Below are 21,292 nucleotides of genomic sequence, written 5' to 3'. Positions count from 1 at the left end.
ACCTTGGAGGTGGTGTGGGTTCGGTTCTAGACCACCACAATAAAGCAAGTCACACAGATTTGTTGGTGTCCCAGTGCATATAAAAGTGATGTTTATACTACACTGCAGTGTTTTGTGTGTAATAGCATTATGTCTAAGAAAAAATGTACATACCTTAGTTTAAAAATACTTTATTGCTAAAAGAATGCCAAAGCAATTACAATAGCAACGTCAAAGACCACTGATCACAGATCACCATAACAAATATAATAATGAAAAAGTTTGAAATATTGTGAGAATTTTCAAAATGTGACACAGAGACATGAAGTGAGCAAATGCTGTTGAAAAAAACGAGGCCAGTAGCCTTACTCAACAGAGGGTTCCGTGAACCCTCAATTTGTAAAACAACACAGCATCTGTGAAGCACAATAAAGCAAAGTACAATAAAATGAGGTATGCCTGTATAACAGTGTCATACTATATATATTCTATTGTAACTTGCATCTGTCACTCAGTATTATTTGTAACATTAGTCCCTGTTATTATATGTGACTTGTTTGTTTTCATTGCTGTAAAGTATTCCATTGTATCCTACAATATGCTTATGCATTCTATTCTTGATGGACATACAGATTTTGGAGATGATTATGAACACTTTTGTACATGTTTCCTGGTACACATGTACACAGATACTTTTCCTCAGATATATGTCTAGGAGTAGAATTGCTGGATCATAAAATATATAGATATCTTCATCTTTAATACATAATCCCAAACTGTTTTCCAAAGTGATTGAAGCAATTTGAACTTCCAACAGCAGAAACTGAGAGATTCAGTTGCTCACATTCTCACTCTCATTTGCTAGTGTCATATTTATTTTTGCCATACTGGTGAGTGCTTAATAGTATGTCATTGTGGTATTATTTTTCACTTCTTTGATCACAGATGAGGTTCAACACTTTTCATATGTTTACTGGTCATTTGGGTTTCTTCCTTTGTAAAGTGGCTACTTCTTTGCCCATTTTTAATTCAGCTGTTTGCCTTTCTCTTAAATAGTTTATAAGGGTTCTTTTTATATTCTGGACATAGGCTCTTTGACGGTTTTACATGATACAGATATCTTCTACTTTCTGGTTTATCTTTCCTTCTCCTTTATTGTGTCTTTTGATGAATGTATATTCTTAATTTTGACATAGTCAAATTATTCTAGTACTTTTCAGTGTTGGTTTAAGATGATCTAAGTGACCTTTAAAAACTTTCCTTAACTGAAAGAACCAGTATTGAAATGTGCTTACAGTAAGCTTGAATTATTGTACAGCTGAGAGCTTAGCAGACCTTCTCTTCAAAGAGAACGTCAGTGACAATAACAGTCACAGTGCTATACATTTGAAGAGCACTTTCATCATTTTCACAATTAGGCCTCCCATAACTGAGAATTGTTAAGTCATTATGATTCTATTTGGCTCTCCTTCAACAAATAAATCCTGCGGCATATATGAATATCTTATTTTCTATAACTCCCAACTGTGTGGCATCCTGTGCCACCTTATGGTGCTGTTATATATGCATATGGGGTTCATATGGGCATATGTTCCATCTTCCCAACCAGGCTGAAATCTCCTTGACATCAGAGGATCTGTAAATGCATCTTTGTATCTCCTGTGGTACTTCGCATTTAGTATCTAGAAAGACGTTATAATATGCAGGGCCCTTGAACCCTTAGCCTTCAAAAGAAAAGAAAAACAAGTTTTAAAAGACATGCTTGAATTTTCTTCTAAGGTTTAAATTGATTGTTGCATTGCTAATATGTAGTTGATTAGTGCTGATTATCCAAACCACATTTCAACCAATGAATAGAATCACCTTCTCTTCCCAGACCTTACAAACAGCTAATTTGTCTTCCACATCCTTGTCTATTCTACTATGGCCCCTGGTAGAGATATTGATGGGAGCCAAGGGGGAGCACAGATAATTCAGAACACGGATAATCTACTTTGTCTTTCTTTTTTTTCTTTTCTTTCTTTCTTTCTTTTTTTTTTTTTTTTTTTTGGCCATACTTCACGGCATGCGGGATGCAGGATCTTAGTTCCCTGACAAGGGATCGAACCTGTGCCCCCTGCACTGGAAGCGTGAAGTCTTAACCACTGGACCTCCAGGGAAGTCCCTTGTCTTTCTTCCTGAATGTCGCAAAATCCAATATATATTTATGCTCATTTGTTCTCAGGTAGAAATGAGTCCTCTTGAAAATGCAACTGAAGTATTGGAAAATAAGAATCAGCAGCTGAAGACTCTGATTAGTCAGTGTCAGACAAGACAGATGCAGAATATTAATCCCCTGACCATGTGCCTGAATGGAGTTATAGATGCTGCGGTTAATGGTGGAGTTTCCAGGTATCAAGAGGTGAGGATTAGATATTGTCGTTTGAAAGTTTTCATATGTGATTTCTTAAGGTTTGAGAAATCTTTTTTCAAAATATGCACACATCACATCAGCCTGCTATCATAGGGCTACAATTAACACAACCAGATTTCTTTGTTAGATAGAGCAAACATACAGTAATTTGTGATGCACACTTACTCTGTTTCCCAAAATGTGATATTTTGAGGATAAAAGTGTGTGTGTGTGTGTGTTTTCTTGGATGAATAAAAGAAGTGAGGGTATCGGGATTGTTTAATGAATGTCTACCTAAACCCATTTCCCTGAGCAAAGAGTGGTTCTTGGACATAAAAAAATTTGATCTTGTTTAGAAGATATTTTAAGTGGATTTTTCATCTGCTGTCTTAGTTTTAAACAGAAAGGTACAGTAGCTTGGAAGGTGAGGCCACCATCTTGATCATTCTGAGTTTTAAGGCAATTTATTTTAGGATGTAATGTCATAAAGCTTATTGATTTGGATTTGCTATTTGTTTTACCAAAGGTACAAAGTTTATACAATCTCTGATCTCCTGTTAACAATCATTTCCTTATATTCCCATCTGATCAGCTGACCGTACTCAGAATCACTGTCTGTCCCCCAAAAGTGGTGTATAATGGTATCATTTCTTTAAAGATGACTTTAAAAAACAACAGCGGTGTCTTTCACTTCCTTTGTAACTCTCCTGAAATAAACTGACTATCCCTTCTCTTACTAGGCATTCTTTGTCAAAGAATATATCTTAAGTCACCCTGAAGATGGAGAGAAAATTGCACGGTTAAGAGAGCTGATGCTTGAGCAGGTAAGGGGAGCAGAAGCCCATCACCTTCCCCCTCTTCTGCGTAGATACGTACTTGCTTAACTGGAGACCCATCTACATGGTTTTCAACATCAGTGATCTAACTGAAGCTAGCAGTCAGGGGTTACAGATTCACTTGTAGTGTATCCTAACTTGCTAATTTCTAAGTTTTCTTCCCACTTTAATGCAAAACAAAAACAAAAACCAATGAGTAGACTATGGCAGCCCCTTACAACAAACAACCTCATGTCATCTCTTGGAACGTTCTTTGAATAGTCTCCCCAAAGACTTACGCCAACTTTTCACTCAAGATTTTGGGATCAAATAAGTTCAGGCTAACTCAAAATGAATAAATAAGTAAATGAATGAATGAGATTATTACTTAAATGTTAGAATAAGGAAGTGGGCAGTCAATACCCTTAGCTTTAGAAGTATCCCGTTGTGCAGACTAAGCCTATAGATTATATGATATGGACAAAACTAGATACAACCTCATCATTTTCAACGTTACAGAAGCATAGTTGGTTTTTATTTCTTTGGTTCCATCAAGTACAAAGAACCAGAGTGAAAAATCTGTTGCCTGCTGTGCCCCTTTTGATAGCTCTTGGCCTGAAAATGGTTTGAAAACCTCTGAGGTGGGAGACATTATGGTTGGGAGGCTGGGTTCAATAGGAAGTTTTATACCCATGAAAAATGGAATATGTACGATAAAATGTGACAAAAGCATCTCTTTCCACTTGATAATACCAAATTAAAAAACAAATAAAACATGCTGTTTGGGATTAGGAAATGATGAGGTTGTATCTGGTTTTAGTCCATATTTTATGCTCTGAAGGCTTAGTCCACAAAACTTAATACTGAAGGGAGAGAAGTGGCCATGGACAAGGGCCATGGCTGGAAGAGGGTCAGTTGTACAGATTCTGAAAAAGAGAGAGGAATTACTTACAGTTGACCTGCAAGGAAATATAGAATAAGTTAAATTCTCATTGTGGCCCTGGGGGTGACGTAGATTCTCGAAATGAAGTGAGCAGCTTAGGTTATCCAGTACTGAGGATTATGGAACAACTTTAGCCTTTTTTGACTTTTAAAAGTCTGTATTTTACCAGCACGGTCTCTTATGAGTGATTTGCCTCACCCCAGGACACTTTCCTGCTGTATTCAGTCTGACTGCATTCTTTCCCTCGAGTTAAAATCAAAAGGGTTAAGAAGTCTCTCAAGAAAAATAAAAATTGAGGGACCTTGGTTTCCTCCACATTCTGCCTGATTATGTTCGTGGGGCCTTGTGGAAAGAGCTATGGCCTAGGAAGCATTAGATCCTATCATAGGCCATGTAGTGCAAGTCTTTGTGGGACCATAGGAAAGGGGTTGGGCACCGTCCTCTGGACCTCTGTGAGGTAGTTCAGAGAACTGTCTAGTAGACATGGAGATGCACTGGCCCAGTGCCCCTTCCGGAAGGGAGTTGTGGCCCTACCTGCTAGAAGACACCTTAGGCTCTCAGGTCCTCCGGCGTTGCCTCTGCTGCAGAGAGCCACGTAGCCTAAGATCTCCACCTTCCTAGATGACCTGCGTCCAGTGACTGGGGAGGAGAGACAGAGCCTGGCCATTTGGGCCCAACATAGCACAACTGTGACAGACCGTTAAAGGTCCAGAGCTCCCCTGGGGTTGGCAGAAGGCTGCCAGGCTGCCATCCAGTTCAGTTTCTTTTTTGGTCAAGTCCCACTTCTGCCCCTCCCTCCCTCCCTCCCACAGGCAGTGATCTCAAGGATACACCCCAGTAAACAGCCTAATCTCCATGCTGGAGCCTACTTCTGGGAGAACCCAACCTGCGACGTTATCTGCACAAAAGGGAGGGCCCCTCCCAGCTAGTGTCTAAGATGCAAAGGACTGAGGCATCTACACTTAGGCTCAGCTCCTCCATCCCTCCTACCCTCCCCACAGAGACCGAGCTAGCCCTTTATGCCTCAGACATACGCTCCACTCAAGCTGTTCCTTTCAAGCTGTCCTTGATGTTTATTTCAAGCTATTTTTATCTTTATGCAAATGTGCTGGTGGTAGATGGGCATCCAGAGCAGAAGTTGCCGCAGTTCTGACCCCTTTGGAAGGTGCTGGATGCTCTCACCCCCCAGAGTCAGTACTGTCTGCCCTGGCTTTCAAACTTGAACCTTCACGGGCTGTAAAGATGAAGCGCCATTGTGGTGACGTGTGATTTGTTTTCCTCTCAGCCTCTGGAATGTGTTCTTTTGACCACTATAGCATGGGGAATTTTTGAAAATGTAAAAGACAGCTGCTACTCAAATCAAAGGAATTAAGCACTTTTGATACCTGTACAGAGAAAACTTGCATGTTTATATTCATCTTGGTTTAGGTTCTCACAGCAGGAAAACTTCTTTAAAGATAGGAGCTGTTCCTTTTTGCATTAGAATAAGTGAACAAGAATACTATTTTTTTAACAAAAACAAGAAGCATTGCAACTGTTACGGAATTTCCGTTCACTTGTCCCTTCCTCCCTGACAGATTTTGAAAATCTGAGAGAGGGAGGGAGAAGAACCTGATGGGAGAGAGAAGGGAAACGTGGCAGAGAGGGCGCCATCCAGAAAAGAGGTCCCTGGGGGAGACCCACCTGCCCCTCCTAACAGGGAACCCCCATTCCCTGCCCCATCCTGAGAAGTGCAGGAAGGGGCCAAAGAAACACTTAACTGTTTTAAAATGGTGGTTGCTATAGGTCGAAAATCATGGGAAAGAAACTTGAGGTAGTAGGAAAATCAAGTCTTTGGAATCAGAGACCTAAGTTCAAATCCTCATTTGTCCTGTAGTACATGCGGAATTTTAGTACATGCAGAATTTTCTGATCCTCGGTGTCCTCCCCGGTAAACTAAGGATTGTTGCTATCTTGTCAGATTGAGAGATTAGCAATATTGCATGCAAAATGCATGGTACCGTGCTTGAATCCCCTAGCAGGCACTGAGAGGAGGTACCCACTGATGTGGATTTTCTCCTCCTGTTACTATCAAGGCACAGATTTTGGAATTTGGCTTGGCCGTGCATGAGAAGTTTGTACCTCAAGATATGAGACCGCTTCACAAAAAGCTGGTCGACCAGTTCTTTGTGATGAAGTCCAGTTTAGGAATACAGGTAAGTACACAAAGTGTCCATGGGGGGGCAGTCTGACCTCTGCCATTTGCTTTTTGGTAGAGGGACGGTGAAATATCCAATAGTGACATCTTTTGGTTTTTCTACCAAACTGCATGCACCATTTTACCAGAGAGCCCTCAAATACTAAAATTGCATTAACTTCTGTTTGTCACTCTCAACCTTTATGAAAACAAAAAAGTAAATGAGAGAAAGCTTAATAATAATGAAACTTACCTTTATAAGTTCCCTATAGAAAGACTTCATGACAATTACAGTGCACATCTAGTGCAGCGAAATACCTCACGAGTGATTTTTGCCCTTGTAATTACTATTCTGAAACATTTTCTTTACTACCTCTTTAGGAATTCTCTGCTTGTATACAAGCCAGTCCAGTCCATTTTCCTAATGGAAGCCCTCGCGTGTGTAGAAACTCAGCACCTGCTTCTATGAGCCCAGATGGTACCAGGGTAATTCCTAGACGCAGGTAAGTCATATTCTGAATTATCTTGACACTTTGGCGTCCCCACAAGATGATCTGGAACGATTCTCTCGTTCTTTGCGGCACAATTTGTCAAATACGCAATTTCTTAATGAAATAATTAACCCTCGAGGCAGCTGCAGACATCTGCCACTGGTAACACAGCAACAGCGTGAGAAATAAACTCAGACATTTGATCATATTGAGGCAAACAGGAGACAACAAAATGGGATGTGCATATTTTTTTTCCCCTTTGGTTTTATACCATGCCAGCATGTGATAAAGTACAATTCAGAGACTGAGTTAACAACCATTTTTTTTCCCCCCAAAACAGCCCATTAAGTTACCCAGCTGTCAACCGATATTCTTCTTCCTCACTGTCCTCACAAGCTTCTGCTGAAGTAAGCAATATTACAGGGCAATCAGAAAGCTCTGATGAAGTCTTTAACATGCAGGTACTTGATTAGCTTTTTTGTCTGGTCCTGTTTATTCCCTTTCTGTCTCAATCATGAGTGTTTCCGTTCACTCTGCTGTGCTTAGGAACAGACCTCTGAGCGAGCACTTGACTTAAGGACAAACCTTTAAACACTCCTGTTGCCTTATTGGTCTCTGGAGTCTACAAAGATGATTCTCTCAAAGCTCCCCCATCCACTGTAAGAAGACCTGAGCGAGCCATGGGAAAGCCCGGGCAGGCCGTGCAGGGGGGCACTTTGAGCTCTGCCTCTGAGTCGGGTCTTCAGTTGGGACTCCTGGAGCTTGTCACCACTGACCTCTTAGCATTTCTAAGTGTTTTGTTGTTTTCCTTTTAAGAAGATATGGTTTAGGGGCCCATTGTAAGATCTCTCCACTTAGGTACATGTTGGAAATGTCCCATAATAAAACATTTTTTACAAAATAAAAAAACATAGATTTTAGGGATTTTAGCGTCAGTGTAACTCTTGCAACCAAAATTTGTATTTAGATTCGGCTGATAGGTGTTGATAGTAACTCGGTAAGATTCAGCGGAAATTTTCCTCACCACTGTCTTTGGAAAAGGGGCATAATACGTATTGCCAGATTCATGCTTTGAACACATTACATTGGAGAAAATGCAAAGGTGTGTTCTCTGCCTTTTAGAAGCGCTCACCTATTGACCTGCCCGAGGCTGGGAGTCTTTGTGCCTGTGCTTTAGTCAGGGAGCCGCTGCTAACTGCTCCTAAGTCATAGGATGTATGTAGCTGAAATGAACACGAGTGCGGTCCTTTGGCAGGAGTCCAAATCGCAGATTCTTGATGAATTCAGAGGCATCCTTAGCAGTCTGAGTTAGGGAGATTTTTCCATATTTCTTACTGGACTTTTTTTTTTTTTCTAATTTGAAAAAAGAACGGATGATTTTGTTTCAAATGTGTCAGCGCTGTCTGCAGCCTCTAAGCCGTGTTTGATAACAGCTCCCATGTTTTCCAGCCAAGTCCATCTACCTCAAGCTTGAGTTCTACTCACTCTGCCTCGCCTAATGTGACAAGTTCTGCTCCGTCGAGTGCCAGAGGTCAGCGCCAGGGTGTGGGGTGGACTAAGGGTGCCCAGAGAACCTTCCAGCCCCCAGGAGCTGTGGTGGCCCCCGCATGCTCAGGCTCTCTCCTCCAAACGGGCCCAGCCCACCACCCTGATGAGCCTTTCTTTCCTTCTCTTGCCAGCTTCTCCTTTGTTGTCTGACAAACACAAACATTCCAGAGAAAACTCTTGCCTGTCCCCGAGAGAGCGGCCATGCAGCGCCATCTACCCGACACCTGTGGAACCTTCTCAGGTAGTTCTTGTGGGATGGAAATTCTAGAAAACGAGGAAACGTCTGGTTGTTGCTTACGTCTCTCTGCAGAGCCTCACGGTAGCTGCCAGAGGCCACCAGATAGGCTGTGTTGACGGGTCCAGCTGGGTGAAGAGCACACCTCTGCCCTGCGCCTGCTGTTAGGAATTTCTGTGTGAGCCATGTGTCTGATGTGGATACGTGGGTAATTGCCTGAGCAGGAAAGCTGATAGGGAAATGGGAAATGATTTTACCCACCTTGATCAGACTAATCCCGTTGCTGCTACTTGAACATTAGGAGGGGTGATTGGGTGAATGAGTTGGGGGGTGTCTGTCTGCATGTGTCTGTAACAGAAATTTGGAGGAACTTCTTACATTAGCCAAAGACCCTTGAGGAGACGCATGGCTGCCCAGCCGCATTTCTTTTTGCCTCTACCTAACTCGAGAGAGCTGCCACGGATTCCTTGCTGAGGTACCCAAGAGTGAGGAACATGTCTTTTTACCTTTGCCATTCTTCTTTGATGCACTGAGGAGGAAGCTGAATCCTAGGGCCTCCCCTGCAGCCCTCAGGAATAAGGCACGTGGCCCTCACCACCCACCCCAGACTTGGTTTTGCAGTGATCTCTGTTAGTCCGAGTGAGAGCAGGGCCAAGGTTTTGACCCTCTGGGCCCTTCAAGCGCTTTGAAGGAGGGTTTCAAAGATAAGATTCATGTGGAGCCCTGAGTTTTACCGATATTTGGGGGAAACTTGGGAGCAGAGGATAATAGTTATTTATCCTCCAGCTCGTTTCTCTGTTTTTCTACGCCATCCTGGCAGAAGTCTGTAGCTACATCTGGAAAGGGATGAGAGTGAGTGGGGTTTGGCTTGATGGGCTTATCTTTGCTGATTGTGTGATCTTCCCCAAAGTTCCAGGATACCTCATCCACACGACACTGATGTCTCGCAGAAATTATATCTGCGTGCATTTGGCTGGACCAGCTAACTGGTTTAATTTCCCTTTGTCACTTGATGTTGCGTTTGTTCCATCTGCTCCTGGAGAGCATGTCACCAGCATGCTGGTTAGCATGAAAGACTTGCTGGTTAGCCTCTCGAGTTTTCTGCTTTGGGTCAAATTTGAAACAGTGTGCATGTTGCCAAAATTTCAGTAATACACATTGCTCTGGTGCGTCTACTTTTAAGGACTTTGCGCCTTTTTGTTTAATATGTTAGGTAGAACCATGTAAAACTGGCATTTTTGTGGGTTAAAAATTGTAACGTATTGACCATTTCATATGTTTTAACCTAATCTAGGATTTAAAAGGTAAAGTCCATTCACTAGAGATTTTTTGAGCTAATAGTCCTCCTTTAATTCTTACTTGCATTTCGTATTGCCAGTCTAGCATTTGTATTTACAAAGAGCACCATAACTTAACTGCTTACTGTTTATTTTTTCCTTGCATTTTATTACAAAACCTATTTGCCATTTATATTTGAAATCTAGTATAGACTTTTGTGTGTGTGTGTGTGGTACGCGGGCCTCTCACCGCTGTGGCCTCTCCCGTTGCGGAGCACAGGCTCCGGACGCGCAGGCTCAGCGGCCATGGCTCACGGGCCCAGCCGCTCCACGGCATGTGGGATCTTCCCAGACCGGGGCACAAACCCGTGTCCCCTGCATCGGCAGGCGGACCCTCAACCACTGCGCCACCCGGAAAGCCCTAGTATAGACTTTTAAAACACTGTTTGAACCCTAAGGGTCTCTGCCCTTTTTCCCTTAAATATAATTGAATTCTTTGTTCCTAGCCTCATCACAGCATATAAAAACATTTTTTTCAATGAAAAGGTTCAGTAATAAGATAATCATCTTATTTTCTAGAAGGTCTCACACGTTAGCATATTGCATCATAAAAATAGATTCTTGTGCCTTTCCAGAGGCTGCTGTTTAATCATATTGGAGAGGGGGCCTTGCCACGCAGTGACCCAAATCTTTCTGCGCCTGAGAAAGGTAGGTATAAAGCCAGCCCCTTCATCAGTCCTGGAATGTGTAATGGTTTGTTTTGTCCTCATTTCCTCCAGTCTCCCGTGTGTCTGTGCGGAAGGCAGATCTCCAGACCTTTAACGATCTGGACTAATTTGCTCTTTAGGAGATGAATGAAAGACAGTTATTTCTGATGCGTTCTTCAGAAACTGTGTTCTTGTAGGATTTAACAGCAGAATCTGAGCAAGGTAGGGACTCCTCTGTTTAATGACTTTTGGTGTCATTCAGTGAGTCACCGAGGCAAGGCCTGCGCTACCTGAAACAAAGTGGCCAATTAGGCTACTTGTTCAGCGCAATGAAAGAAAGCACCTTCTCAGATCGATTCCCTGGTCCCACTTTGTGTCTGCCTTACAGAGTTCATTCTGCCAGCTCATCTGTCGTTTGCGGGGACTCAGATGCTCTTTAAGAATTGCAATCCCGGGCATGATGGAGTGTGCCCTGCCTCAAGGTCACCTGAAAAAATGAGAAACAAACACATGCCTAGCAGTTCATAGCCAGTTAGCATCGGTCTGTGCAACACAGCAGAGGAAGAGCAGATTAAATGCGACTACCTCAGCCAGGGGGGCAGGGCTGGCAGCAAGGCACTCGCTCACCTCCCAGGGTCAGGCCTCAAAAAATCAGAGCAGTCCCGGGGCCAGTGAATTAAGAGTCACTAACGAAATATCCGTGTAAAGCGCATTGTAACTGTCTTTATTAAGAGCTCGACTGCATCGTCATTTGAGTACACCGATACATTAAAACTTTCCTTGCGAAATAGAAATCAGCGGAACTGTAGCCAGTTATTTTAAAACACACATTTTGCTTTAAAGTTACAAGTCAGATATTGATCTTTGTCGGGAGAATTTAGGAACGTGGTCTTTTTCTCACCTTTTATGCCAAAGAAAACCACAAAGCACATTTAAAAGGACCGGAGGAAAAGTATTTTACGAGTGGTAGTTCCATCCAATGAAAGTGGTAATATAAAGAATGGTAAAATGTTGAAATTCTAGATATGTCCATCAGGTGGCAGTGTCTGTTCAGGCAGCAAGCTACTGGAAATCTCTAAAGGCTTGATGTCGTAAACCTCATCACAGAGCGGCTACTTATAACCTTGTGTGTCTTGCCCTGGTTCCTAACGGGTTTGTTCCATATTTCTGCATCTTGCTGAAGCATGGAGCAGGCAGATTACAAAAAAGGAATGATACCGTCAGTACTCCAAATTATTTTTTTAGGACATTCTTCACTGTAGCCCATTGACTTTAGAAACAAGGGCCAACAGGATGGTGTGGCGTGGCTGTTTCTTGCCACTAATTCTGCCAGACAGTGGAGATATTAGCGTGCCACTGCCTTCCCCCTTTCAGGGTGCCACTAGTCCAGAAATTTCTACTAAAAATCAAGTTTTACAATAGTCTAGTGACTACACCTTCCATCTGTTATCCAGCATCTAAACAGATCTATAGTTCTCAACAAGTTTCCACACTCTCGTGTAGAGATGTATAGTTCTGTTTGACTGCTTGAGGGAAAGAAAGAGACCTGCTATCACCCAATTAAATATCAACTATAACTGTGAGGTAGGCAATTAAGTAAAAGTTCGGTATTTAGGAAGTTTGTTGGTTTTTTTTAATCCAGTTGATTTTTTCATTCTGGATAATTCTGACTTTCTTCTAAGATTTAGAGTGTTTACAGGGCCAAGTAGACCATGTGTTTTTAGCTGTGTTTTTCCCTTCCAGCTGTGAATCCCACCCCTAGCAGCTGGAGCCTGGACAGTGGGAAGGAAGCCAAGAACATGTCAGACGGTGGGAAACTTATCTCTCCCCCTGTCCCTCCAAGACCCACACAGACTGGTGGGTATTTGAAGCACTTAACAATCACTTTCATAAAATAACTTTTATTGACTACTCCAGCTTGTCCTGAATTCCTCAAAAAGGTAGGCATTTGGTGTCCTTAGTAGTAGTTATATAATTTGTTTGTAGTGTTCCCCCTCTTTCCTGAACTCCTGTTACACTAAGTCAAGCAGTGCACCATTCCTAATAAACCCCACAGACAGATTTTGTAGAATGTTCTTTTCCTACATGCCATCCTCAGAATTTAGGGGGTACCCTAACCTTGCTGAGACACTAGCATTTTTCCTGTGCTATCCTGAGTCACCTCATTCTTATCAATCTTTACTAAGTCTAGCCACTTTCTTCAGGACTGATGCCCCAGTTTCCGGTAGCCCCTAAATAGGATTGACTAACTGTGATTTGGACAGGCTTATGGAAAACAATGAACAGTGCATCCGTAGTTATCTGCTGCTTAGACAGGTCTGTATTCAAGGGTCATATTTCTCAAAGGGTTCATTCAAGGCACGGAATCCCCTAGGGTGTTGGTTTGAGAAGCAAAATTCTTGGGCTTAACCTCAGACCTACTGAATCAGAATTTTACTATTTCTGGGCCAAGACCTTAGAATTTGTATTTTACCACACCTTTCTAGACTTGAGAACCACTGAAAATTATGCTTAAGAAACTTCCTGCGTGAGTTTATAACAATAATAGTTCCCCTTTCCTCCTGAACAAGCCGTTGCTTGGTGACCTGCATATGGGGGCGGTTTTTAAGAGGGGCTGCCCTGCTTTACTTATCCTATCCTGGTGATGGGGAGAGGCTTTTCAACACAACGTATATTTAGAGTAGTTTTGAAGCTTTACAAATACAACAGCCTAAAGGCAAGAGAAAATATGACACTGTGTTTTTCATGGATTTTTCTGGCTTGATTGTCCATGTTTCATTTGCTGTATTTTAGCATCTCATCTTTCTAGTTTCTTTTTTCACTAAGAAAAATGACTCTCTCTCTTTTTAAAATAAACTATGTGCTACCCAGTTAGTTTTATACTCGCCAAAGCAAAAAGTCACCAATAGATTTGGAAAGACAGGTGAGGTCTCCAAACAGAAAAAGAAATAACTTTAGCCTTAATTGATACTCTGCATAAGTAGGTCAGTGTGACCATGAGAGTTTAAAACTCATCAACCAGTAACTGGTATTTTATTCATGATGTCCATATTTTCAGGCAACCTCCAATTTAAACCTGGCGTGTACCTAAAGTTGGGAACTCAAAAAGCATTTTCTAAGGAACAGTAATATTCATGGTATCTAGGTTCCTGCTCATTCAGACTTGTAGACAAGGACACTGATAGAACTACTTTAGGTCTTTCCAGAGAAACATCACTGTAAACATGCAGTACGCACAGGGGCTACTGCGCATCCCACAGTGACGGTACCGGGGAACGCCTAAGTTGAGAGAAAGAGGGTCCCAAGTAATAGTAAACCTTGACTTCTGCCAGACATACCATTCCCAATCAAGATCTGCTTCTCTATACGTGCATGTTTTTCTTCCATACTCAACACCCACAATCGATGACGTAGGAGAACTAACAGTGGTGATGGAACATGGCACACGCTGACAGCATGCCCTAGCGTGTAAGATAGAGGCCACACAACCCCACAGTGTGGGGACCGGCCACTCTTCCTGGTCCCTTAGGCGCAGAGTACATGGACGACCGTACCTCTTCCCGGTTAAGTTGGCAGGGCTGCCTTCCCTTCTGCACTGATGGCTGTCATGGTCTGTCCTCATGTCATCATGTGTGGTCACTGTTGGGGGGATCTGTAACTGTCTCTCGTCCCTTCAGCCTTTCTGTAGTTTTCTTATGAGTTACAGCCCTCACTGTGACATCTGGGAGAATGGCAGCTCATCACAGAGCAGCAAACTCTGAGCTCATTGAAACCTCTGTAGGCAGAATTGGGAAATCTGGCTTATACGCACCATGTTGACGGTGTCACGGCAGGCTTTTAGTATGTGTGGTTATGCTTTAGAGAGCTGGATTTGACCCACAAGCGCACACACAGAGCAGTACCATCAAACAAGCTGTTTCCCGGGTGTAGGGCTTGAAAATCTGGTGGGAGAAACAAAGAGAGGGTTCTTCTTGGCCTTGATGATAAAATCCATAGGCTACCACCTCCCAGAGATAAAGGGAAGACCCGAGGACAAACATTAGGGAGATAAATGGAAAACTTCTTACCTCTTGTATGATATGGCCAAGGCTTTCCTGTCCATTTCAGGAATATTGGGGGATGGAAGGGGAGGCTGATGTCAGTATATTCCTGGGACCTATTCTAAGCTGTCTGGATGACTTGGGTCTTCCCGTTCCTGCTCAGGGCCAAAGTCAGCAGTTACTTCCCGAAGTCTGCTCCCTGGCACCTCACACCTAAAAGCACCTTTTGAAATAGACCAAGCAGCAGAGAAGCGTCTGGACTTTGAGGAAGTGGGAAGGACTTTGGACCAGCTTGGGGTCCTGTCACTGTGGTTAAAGCATCATGTATACACTGGTGACTTTTCACTAATTACCCCATGTCTTGGAGCTGCCATCCTTTGTGAAGAATCTGTTTTGGGTGGGCACCATTTAGTCGCTCCCCACCCCCTTGCCTAGACCCTTGTGCACTAGATCATCTATATGGGTATGTACACACAGAGGGCTTTTGCAGGTAGTCAGCTGTCTGGTTTTCTGAACTGAAATGATCTCTCTGTCTTTACAGCTTCACCAGCAAGACACACGACGTCGGTATCCCCATCGCCTGCTGGGCGATCTCCATTGAAGGTACAGGCTCTTGTTTAGATTGAGGCTAGAGATTGGCCCCACGTTACTTTTTTCCCTGGTACATCAATGAGGTGCTTTCATCTGCACAGACCAGGCAAAGAACATATAAAGAAGGGGGAGAGGAAGATGGGTAAGAAAACAGCACTAGGCTTTCCCTTTGGGGAGCCTGCCATTTGTTTTCAGATTATTAGGCTTTTTCTCCAAATGGTGGCAAGAGAATGTACAAACTAGAGTGAGAATATACACTGAATTCAGAAAGAAATGGTCCCCATGTATCTCCTAGGGCATTTTCAGCCTGGTCTTTTGGTTTAAGGGACATCAAAAACAAACACGTATATTGAAAAACAATCATCAAGATCTACTAAATATTCTCCAGTGCCTTTTTCATCAGCCTCACCCATTTTGAAAACGCCAAAGCCAACTTTTCCTCTTATAATATTTTACACCAAGGTTTCCGTTTACATTAGAGATACATACTTGATCATGAAAAACAAGGCAGTAAAATGAATTTTAAAATTTCTGGGAAACAAACTGGAAAGCTTTAAAGGTCAGACATTTGATTTGATATGTAGACATAGGCTTCTTAACATCTCTAAACATACAGAATCCCTCACGAAGGTAAAGAATAATATTTAGGGATTTCCCTGGTGGCGCAGTGGTTAAGAATCCGCCTGCCAATGCAGGGGACACGGGTTTGATCCCTGGTCTGGGAAGATCCCACATGCCGCGGAGCAACTAAGCCCGTGTGCCACAACTGCTGAGCCTGTGCTCTGGAGACCGCGAGCCACAACTCCTGAGCCCTCGTGCCACAACTGCTGAAGCCCGTGCGCCTAGAGCCCATGCTCCACAACAAGAGAAGCCACTACAATGAGAAGCCCACATACCGCAACGAAGAGTAGCCCCCACTCGCCGCAACTAGAGAAAGCCCGCACGCAGCAACGAAGACCTAATGCAGCCGAAAATTTTAAAAATTAATTTTTAAAAAAAGAATATTTAGTCTCTATCCACGTTGAATCAGACTGGCTGCAAGGATTGTCAGTACATTCAGAGGTAGGTGTTCAGAGCTGCTATGCCAGAGGCTGCTATGAGGTTGAAGTGAGTGTTGAAAGAATGATTTTGTACCTGAATGACTTAGGATTTACACATTCCATGTCCTTTTTGTTGATGAGACATTTCTAACTAATGTAAAATAATAGGACAAATTAGCTTCTACAAACACATGGGATCACATTGTGATCCCATACATCTGTGGTGCTAAGGATTGTTCCTGGTAGAAATTGAGACTCGGGAAGGAAACCCCCCCCAAACGGAGAAAATTGCAAAGAAGTGTGATTTCGTTTGCATTGCCAACATTGCTGATGTCAAAATTTGCTGGTGGGTGCAAATTATTTGCTAGTTTGGTTGTCATTCTGTAGAGCAGCTATTAATTGTAAAGTACGTGGGACTGCATTCACCCTGAGCCATTGACTGTCATCTTGATGTGATGGGAACAAAAGCAACATGGTGTTTCCGCATCGTTACACTTCCCCTTGCTTGCAAAGAGCCCCTCGTGTTGCTATGGAATTCACACATGCATTTTTTAACTTGATTGTGTAGAGTAGTAATAAGACTAGGAATTGATTCTTAAAAAATAGAAAGAATCGAAGGGCTGAAAATGTTCACGTAGTCACCAAATAGTTAGCAAAGTGGTGTATACTGTCTCTCCACAGACCTGCCTATGTTCTTACCGGCCATAGGTAGCTTCGTAGCCGTATTTTTACAAAGCAGGTTTGAAGAGAAAATGGGTGGAACATTTGTGTTGTAACTCCGGGGTTACATTAGAGGGCGTAGTGCTACCAAGTTACAAGCTTTGCTGTGCTTAGAATGCAGAAAACTCCTTGACTGATAGTTTTATCAGCAAATAAATGATGGAATTAACCCTGTGAAGACTCAGCTTACCTGCCTCATTTTGAACTTAGTGTCTAATTTTTAACAAAAAATTGCAGTGAATTTGGATCTCTTAACTAGCCATGCTTAACTTTAGGCTCCTGCTAAATGAAAGGATTTGTGTCTACTAGCATTGTTTTTGTTTCAAAAGAGAGACCAAGGTAAAGTTAGTCTAGGGTAACATTTCTTGGTTTTATAGGCCGTTTATGTGATACGTGAAAAAAAATGGTCTATGGTCAAATAAGTTTAGGAAACACTGGGCTGAACAAAGTCATTTAGGTTGCTTTATTATAAGACCTTAAGAAGCTAATATGCTTTGAATGGACTCAAGGAGTACGTAGGGGGCAGTATTTCCCGGTGGAACCCTTAGGGAAGTAGCACATTCCAATGCCAGCGGGGCTAGACAGCGAACAAATGAGTGAAGGAGGCCAGGAGGCCTCAATGTGTTGGGGTGGGAATGGTGGGAAAGTGAAGAATTCATGCCCCATCCAAAGGGGACAGCCCTGCTCAGCTTCAAAATAATATCTCCAGTAAGAGAAAGTGAGCAGTTGTTGCTAGAACTTCCAGTGGTTCTGTTGAGCTAGAAAGGGAAGTGGTATTTCCAACGGGTTTGGTTTTGTTTTGGTTTTTGCCAGTTTCCTATCCTTCAAACCATGGGACTAATGATATGCCTCTGCATTTTCTCCCTGAGTACTTTTATCCTCTTTCTGTCCTGACCATGATAAAGAGTAAAGTGGGCAGTGAGGTGAACTGAATGGACTGGCGGCCCTGGCAGATAAATGCCTGATGTATATGTGCGGTTCTGAGGCACGCCAGCACTCAGATTTGAGTCTGGGTGTCTGCATGAGTCTTCCAGGGCCGGCAGAGCAAAACCCCGCGGACTGGGAGGGCTTCAACAACAGAAATGTATTTTCTCACGGTTCTGGAGCCCTACAGGTCCAAGATCAAGGTGCCACCATTCTCGGTTTCTCCTGCAGCCTCTCTCCTTGACTTGCAGACGGCCACCTTCTCCCTATGTCCTCAGGGTCTTTTCTCCGTGTGCATGCGTCTTTGGTGTCTCTTTGTGTCCAATTTTTTTTCCTAAAAGGATACCAGATTGGGTTGGGGTCCATCCTGAGGGCCTCAATTTCACTTACTCGTTCTTTAAAGGCTGTATCTCCAAATGTAGGCACATGGGGTGGGGGGTGGGGGGTCAGGGGCTAGGGCTTCAACCTAAGGATGGGTGGGGGACACAGTTGAGCTCATCACAGTGTCTGTCAGTGACTCTCTGCTGTGTCTCCCCCACCCCTCCCTTTCCACTCCGCACAGGGATCCATGCAGGCTTTCACCCCCTCTCCGGTGGAGTATCACTCCCCAGGACTCATCTCCAACTCCCCCGTCCTGTCCGGCAGCTACAGCAGTGGGATTTCGTCCCTCAGCCGGTGTAGCACGTCGGAAACCTCAGGCTTTGAAAATCAGGTGAACGAACAGTCGGTGGCGCCGGGGTCGGGGTCAGGCCACAGTGGGTCTGAAGAGCTGGTGCGCAAGGAGAGCAAGACGCCGCCGCCGTACAGCGTGTACGAGCGGACTCTGCGGCGCCCGGTCCCGCTACCTCACAGCCTGTCCATCCCCATCACGGCGGAACCGCCCGCCTTGCCCCCCAAGCCTCTGGCGGCGCGATCGGGACACCTGGAGAATGGGACCAGGAGGACGGACCCCGGCCCGCGGCCCAGACCCCTGCCCCGGAAAGTCTCCCAGTTATAAGAAGTCCCTTTTCTATTTCCCTGCCATGAATTCTCTGCCGTTTACAAGAAATAAGAGGTATGGTGAGAAGACATTTAGTGTAGGCACTTTAATAACTTACTCAGATTTGTCTTTAGATGAATGGAATTAAAACTCACTTGTTAATAGAATGTTGCACAATATTAAAAGTTACTGATCTCAAACGCCAGGTGTTCCAAGTATGGCTGAATTTTCATTACAGCGTTTCTCATTTGGAAGTGATAAATAGTAATAAAGCCTTCTTTTGTATCTTTTTATGTTCACTTTTTTACATAGTTTAATCTTAAAACCAATAGAATATTGTCGAACAATACGAAGCGTGATAATGTTGTATACTTTTTACTGAATACTTGATACTTCAAGAAAGCTTATTAAGTCGATGTACATCCTAACAAACACAATAGTCCTTATTTTAGAAGACTTCTGTAAATAAGGTGAGATTTCTGGCTCTTTCTAGGAACAGACTGATGAGTGCACATCTTCAGAATTAAAAGTTAAAGCAAGCTAGTGAGACAGTAAACTTAAGGGGTTGCAAGGATTGGGACTGGAAGCGGTTTTGTTCTTGAAGCAAAATACTTCTTTAAGGTTGCTTTTGACCTTGGCTGATGTCTACATTCTTAAAACGCTACTTTACCAATGGGTTGGTAAACCCTTTAGTACCCTGGCACCATGGTATCTACTGTATTTCTTTTCAAGGTACAATTTACTTCCAGAGTTCCAATCGGGTAGATGAAGCAAAAGACCCTAGGAGAAATGTTTACTTGAATTTTGTGCTTCCTCACTTGATAGTTTCCTCTACCAAATTTGTCACTAAAGAAGAACAGATGTTCATGTGTTAAGTAGGCACAAATTAATGTGTCCCATTAACAAGAATTCAGGAATCAATACAGGACAGCAGTAAATTAATAGAGTAAATGAAAAAACAGAGAGAAAACATATTAGCATGATTAAATGGCAAAAGGACTTTCAAAAGGCAATCCTGCACAAAATAAGGAATTCCTCACAACTCTCCATTATTACTGATGGAGCTTGTCTTCTTAGCTAATCCTGTTGTCCTTTTGTTGAAAGAGGATGGCCGTAGACCACTCTAGCTTGAATACTGCAACACAGCATCTTAGATCTAGATAGGGACGCTCATGCCACAGTCATAGGAGTGTGAAAAAAAGCACCTTGTATGTGGTAACGTATTTTGTATCTTTGTTTTCTCTACTGACTGTTTATAACACTCAACTGACAATAGATATGAACTGTATTTTAAATCATACTGTTGAATATTTTCCCTCTTTTGTTGGGAAGCTCAATTTAGTTTAACTGTGTATGTTTTTGTTGATAGCTTACCTGGAAGGCAGTGACAACTTTTTTATATTCCCTTAATGAAACCATTCAGCAGGTATACGCTGTTGAGGCTGGTTATAGAGGTTTTCTATAATAAATGTTCAAGTATTTTTGTACATAACTGGTTAATTTTAATAAGAGATACCATTATGTGTAAAAAAAAGTAAAAATAAAAGCAAACTGTTGTGGATGCAGTATGATTGTTATAATTATGCCAAATACTTTATGTACGGAAAAAAAATATTTGTACATATGTGCTTCTAACAATAATTCTGCCATATTGACTTTACAATTTTGAATGTCAGAAAATTAATATATGTTAAAATATTTATGTTTAGTGAAATTATTCATAATAGAGAAAAGGAACATGAATTTTAGCTTTGTATCTTGCAAGTTTTTCGGTTGAAAATTTCTTGAACTTGCTTTTGATGATAACACTTTGTGTTTGTAATCACATCCTTAATATATATATATATATATATATATATATATATATATATATATATATATATATATGAAGATCCGTATTTCTGTTGCTTTAAAGAAGACTTCCTTCCATTTAAATAAGGTGACATGCATAAGATAACAAAGCTTCTTTGATTTCCTTTTCCTCTGTAATTTAATAGATTCCTTGACTAGTGCTTGGGCACAGTATAAATCAGTGTTACCTGCTCTTGAAGCCATTTAAAAAAAATTTTTTTTTTTGGCAATGAACAGTTGATCATGTGTGTGTATTTCTGAAGCAGCTATATAGCAGAACATTTCAAGAGATTCTGTTAGCCCAGATGTTCATGTTGGTTGCTGCTGAATGGTAAATATTAAATAAAATTACCTGATTAATCTTGACATTTGTGTTTATTCCTGTCATCAGCATATCTTTACCTGGAACAGAAGCTGTGTAAATAACTGCCCAGTGTACAAAAGGAATAGTTAGTTGAGTGCTGCTTTTGCCAGTTGGGCAAACTATCTGCCTGCCTGCTTTCCTCCTGATTTTCATAAAATGATTGATTGATAGGAAATACATTTAACGCTGCAAAATCCACTGACTACCAAGTCTGTTAATA

General features: G+C 42.3%; 1 protein-coding gene across 2 annotated transcripts in view; it reads left to right on the top strand.

Annotated features, from left to right (window-relative positions):
- DOCK4 (dedicator of cytokinesis 4) overlaps positions 1-20,685 on the top strand; it is a 481,996-nt gene extending 461,311 nt beyond the window's left edge. The window contains exons 42-52 of one of the 2 annotated variants that reach the window (XM_082846152.1): positions 2,204-2,380; positions 3,112-3,195; positions 6,205-6,324; positions 6,687-6,808; positions 7,137-7,257; positions 8,246-8,327; positions 8,476-8,585; positions 10,492-10,564; positions 12,307-12,372; positions 15,145-15,206; positions 18,441-20,685. In XM_082846152.1, coding sequence (XP_082702278.1) covers positions 2,204-2,380; positions 3,112-3,195; positions 6,205-6,324; positions 6,687-6,808; positions 7,137-7,257; positions 8,246-8,327; positions 8,476-8,585; positions 10,492-10,564; positions 12,307-12,372; positions 15,145-15,206; positions 18,441-18,875 — 1,452 coding nt within the window. In that variant the 3' untranslated portion in view covers positions 18,876-20,685. Of the gene's footprint in view, positions 1-2,203; positions 2,381-3,111; positions 3,196-6,204; positions 6,325-6,686; positions 6,809-7,136; positions 7,258-8,245; positions 8,328-8,475; positions 8,586-10,491; positions 10,565-12,306; positions 12,421-15,144; positions 15,207-18,440 lie in introns of both variants that reach the window. The other variant, XM_082846151.1, reaches the window with a different exon arrangement.
- The last annotated feature ends 607 nt before the right edge of the window (positions 20,686-21,292 follow it).

This window comes from Leucopleurus acutus (genome assembly GCF_964270905.1).
Source record: "Leucopleurus acutus genome assembly, chromosome: 9".
Classification (NCBI taxonomy): domain Eukaryota; kingdom Metazoa; phylum Chordata; class Mammalia; order Artiodactyla; family Delphinidae; genus Leucopleurus; species Leucopleurus acutus.
The sequence above is the reverse complement of the archived record's forward strand: the minus strand, read 5'-3'. Positions and strand labels throughout refer to the sequence as shown.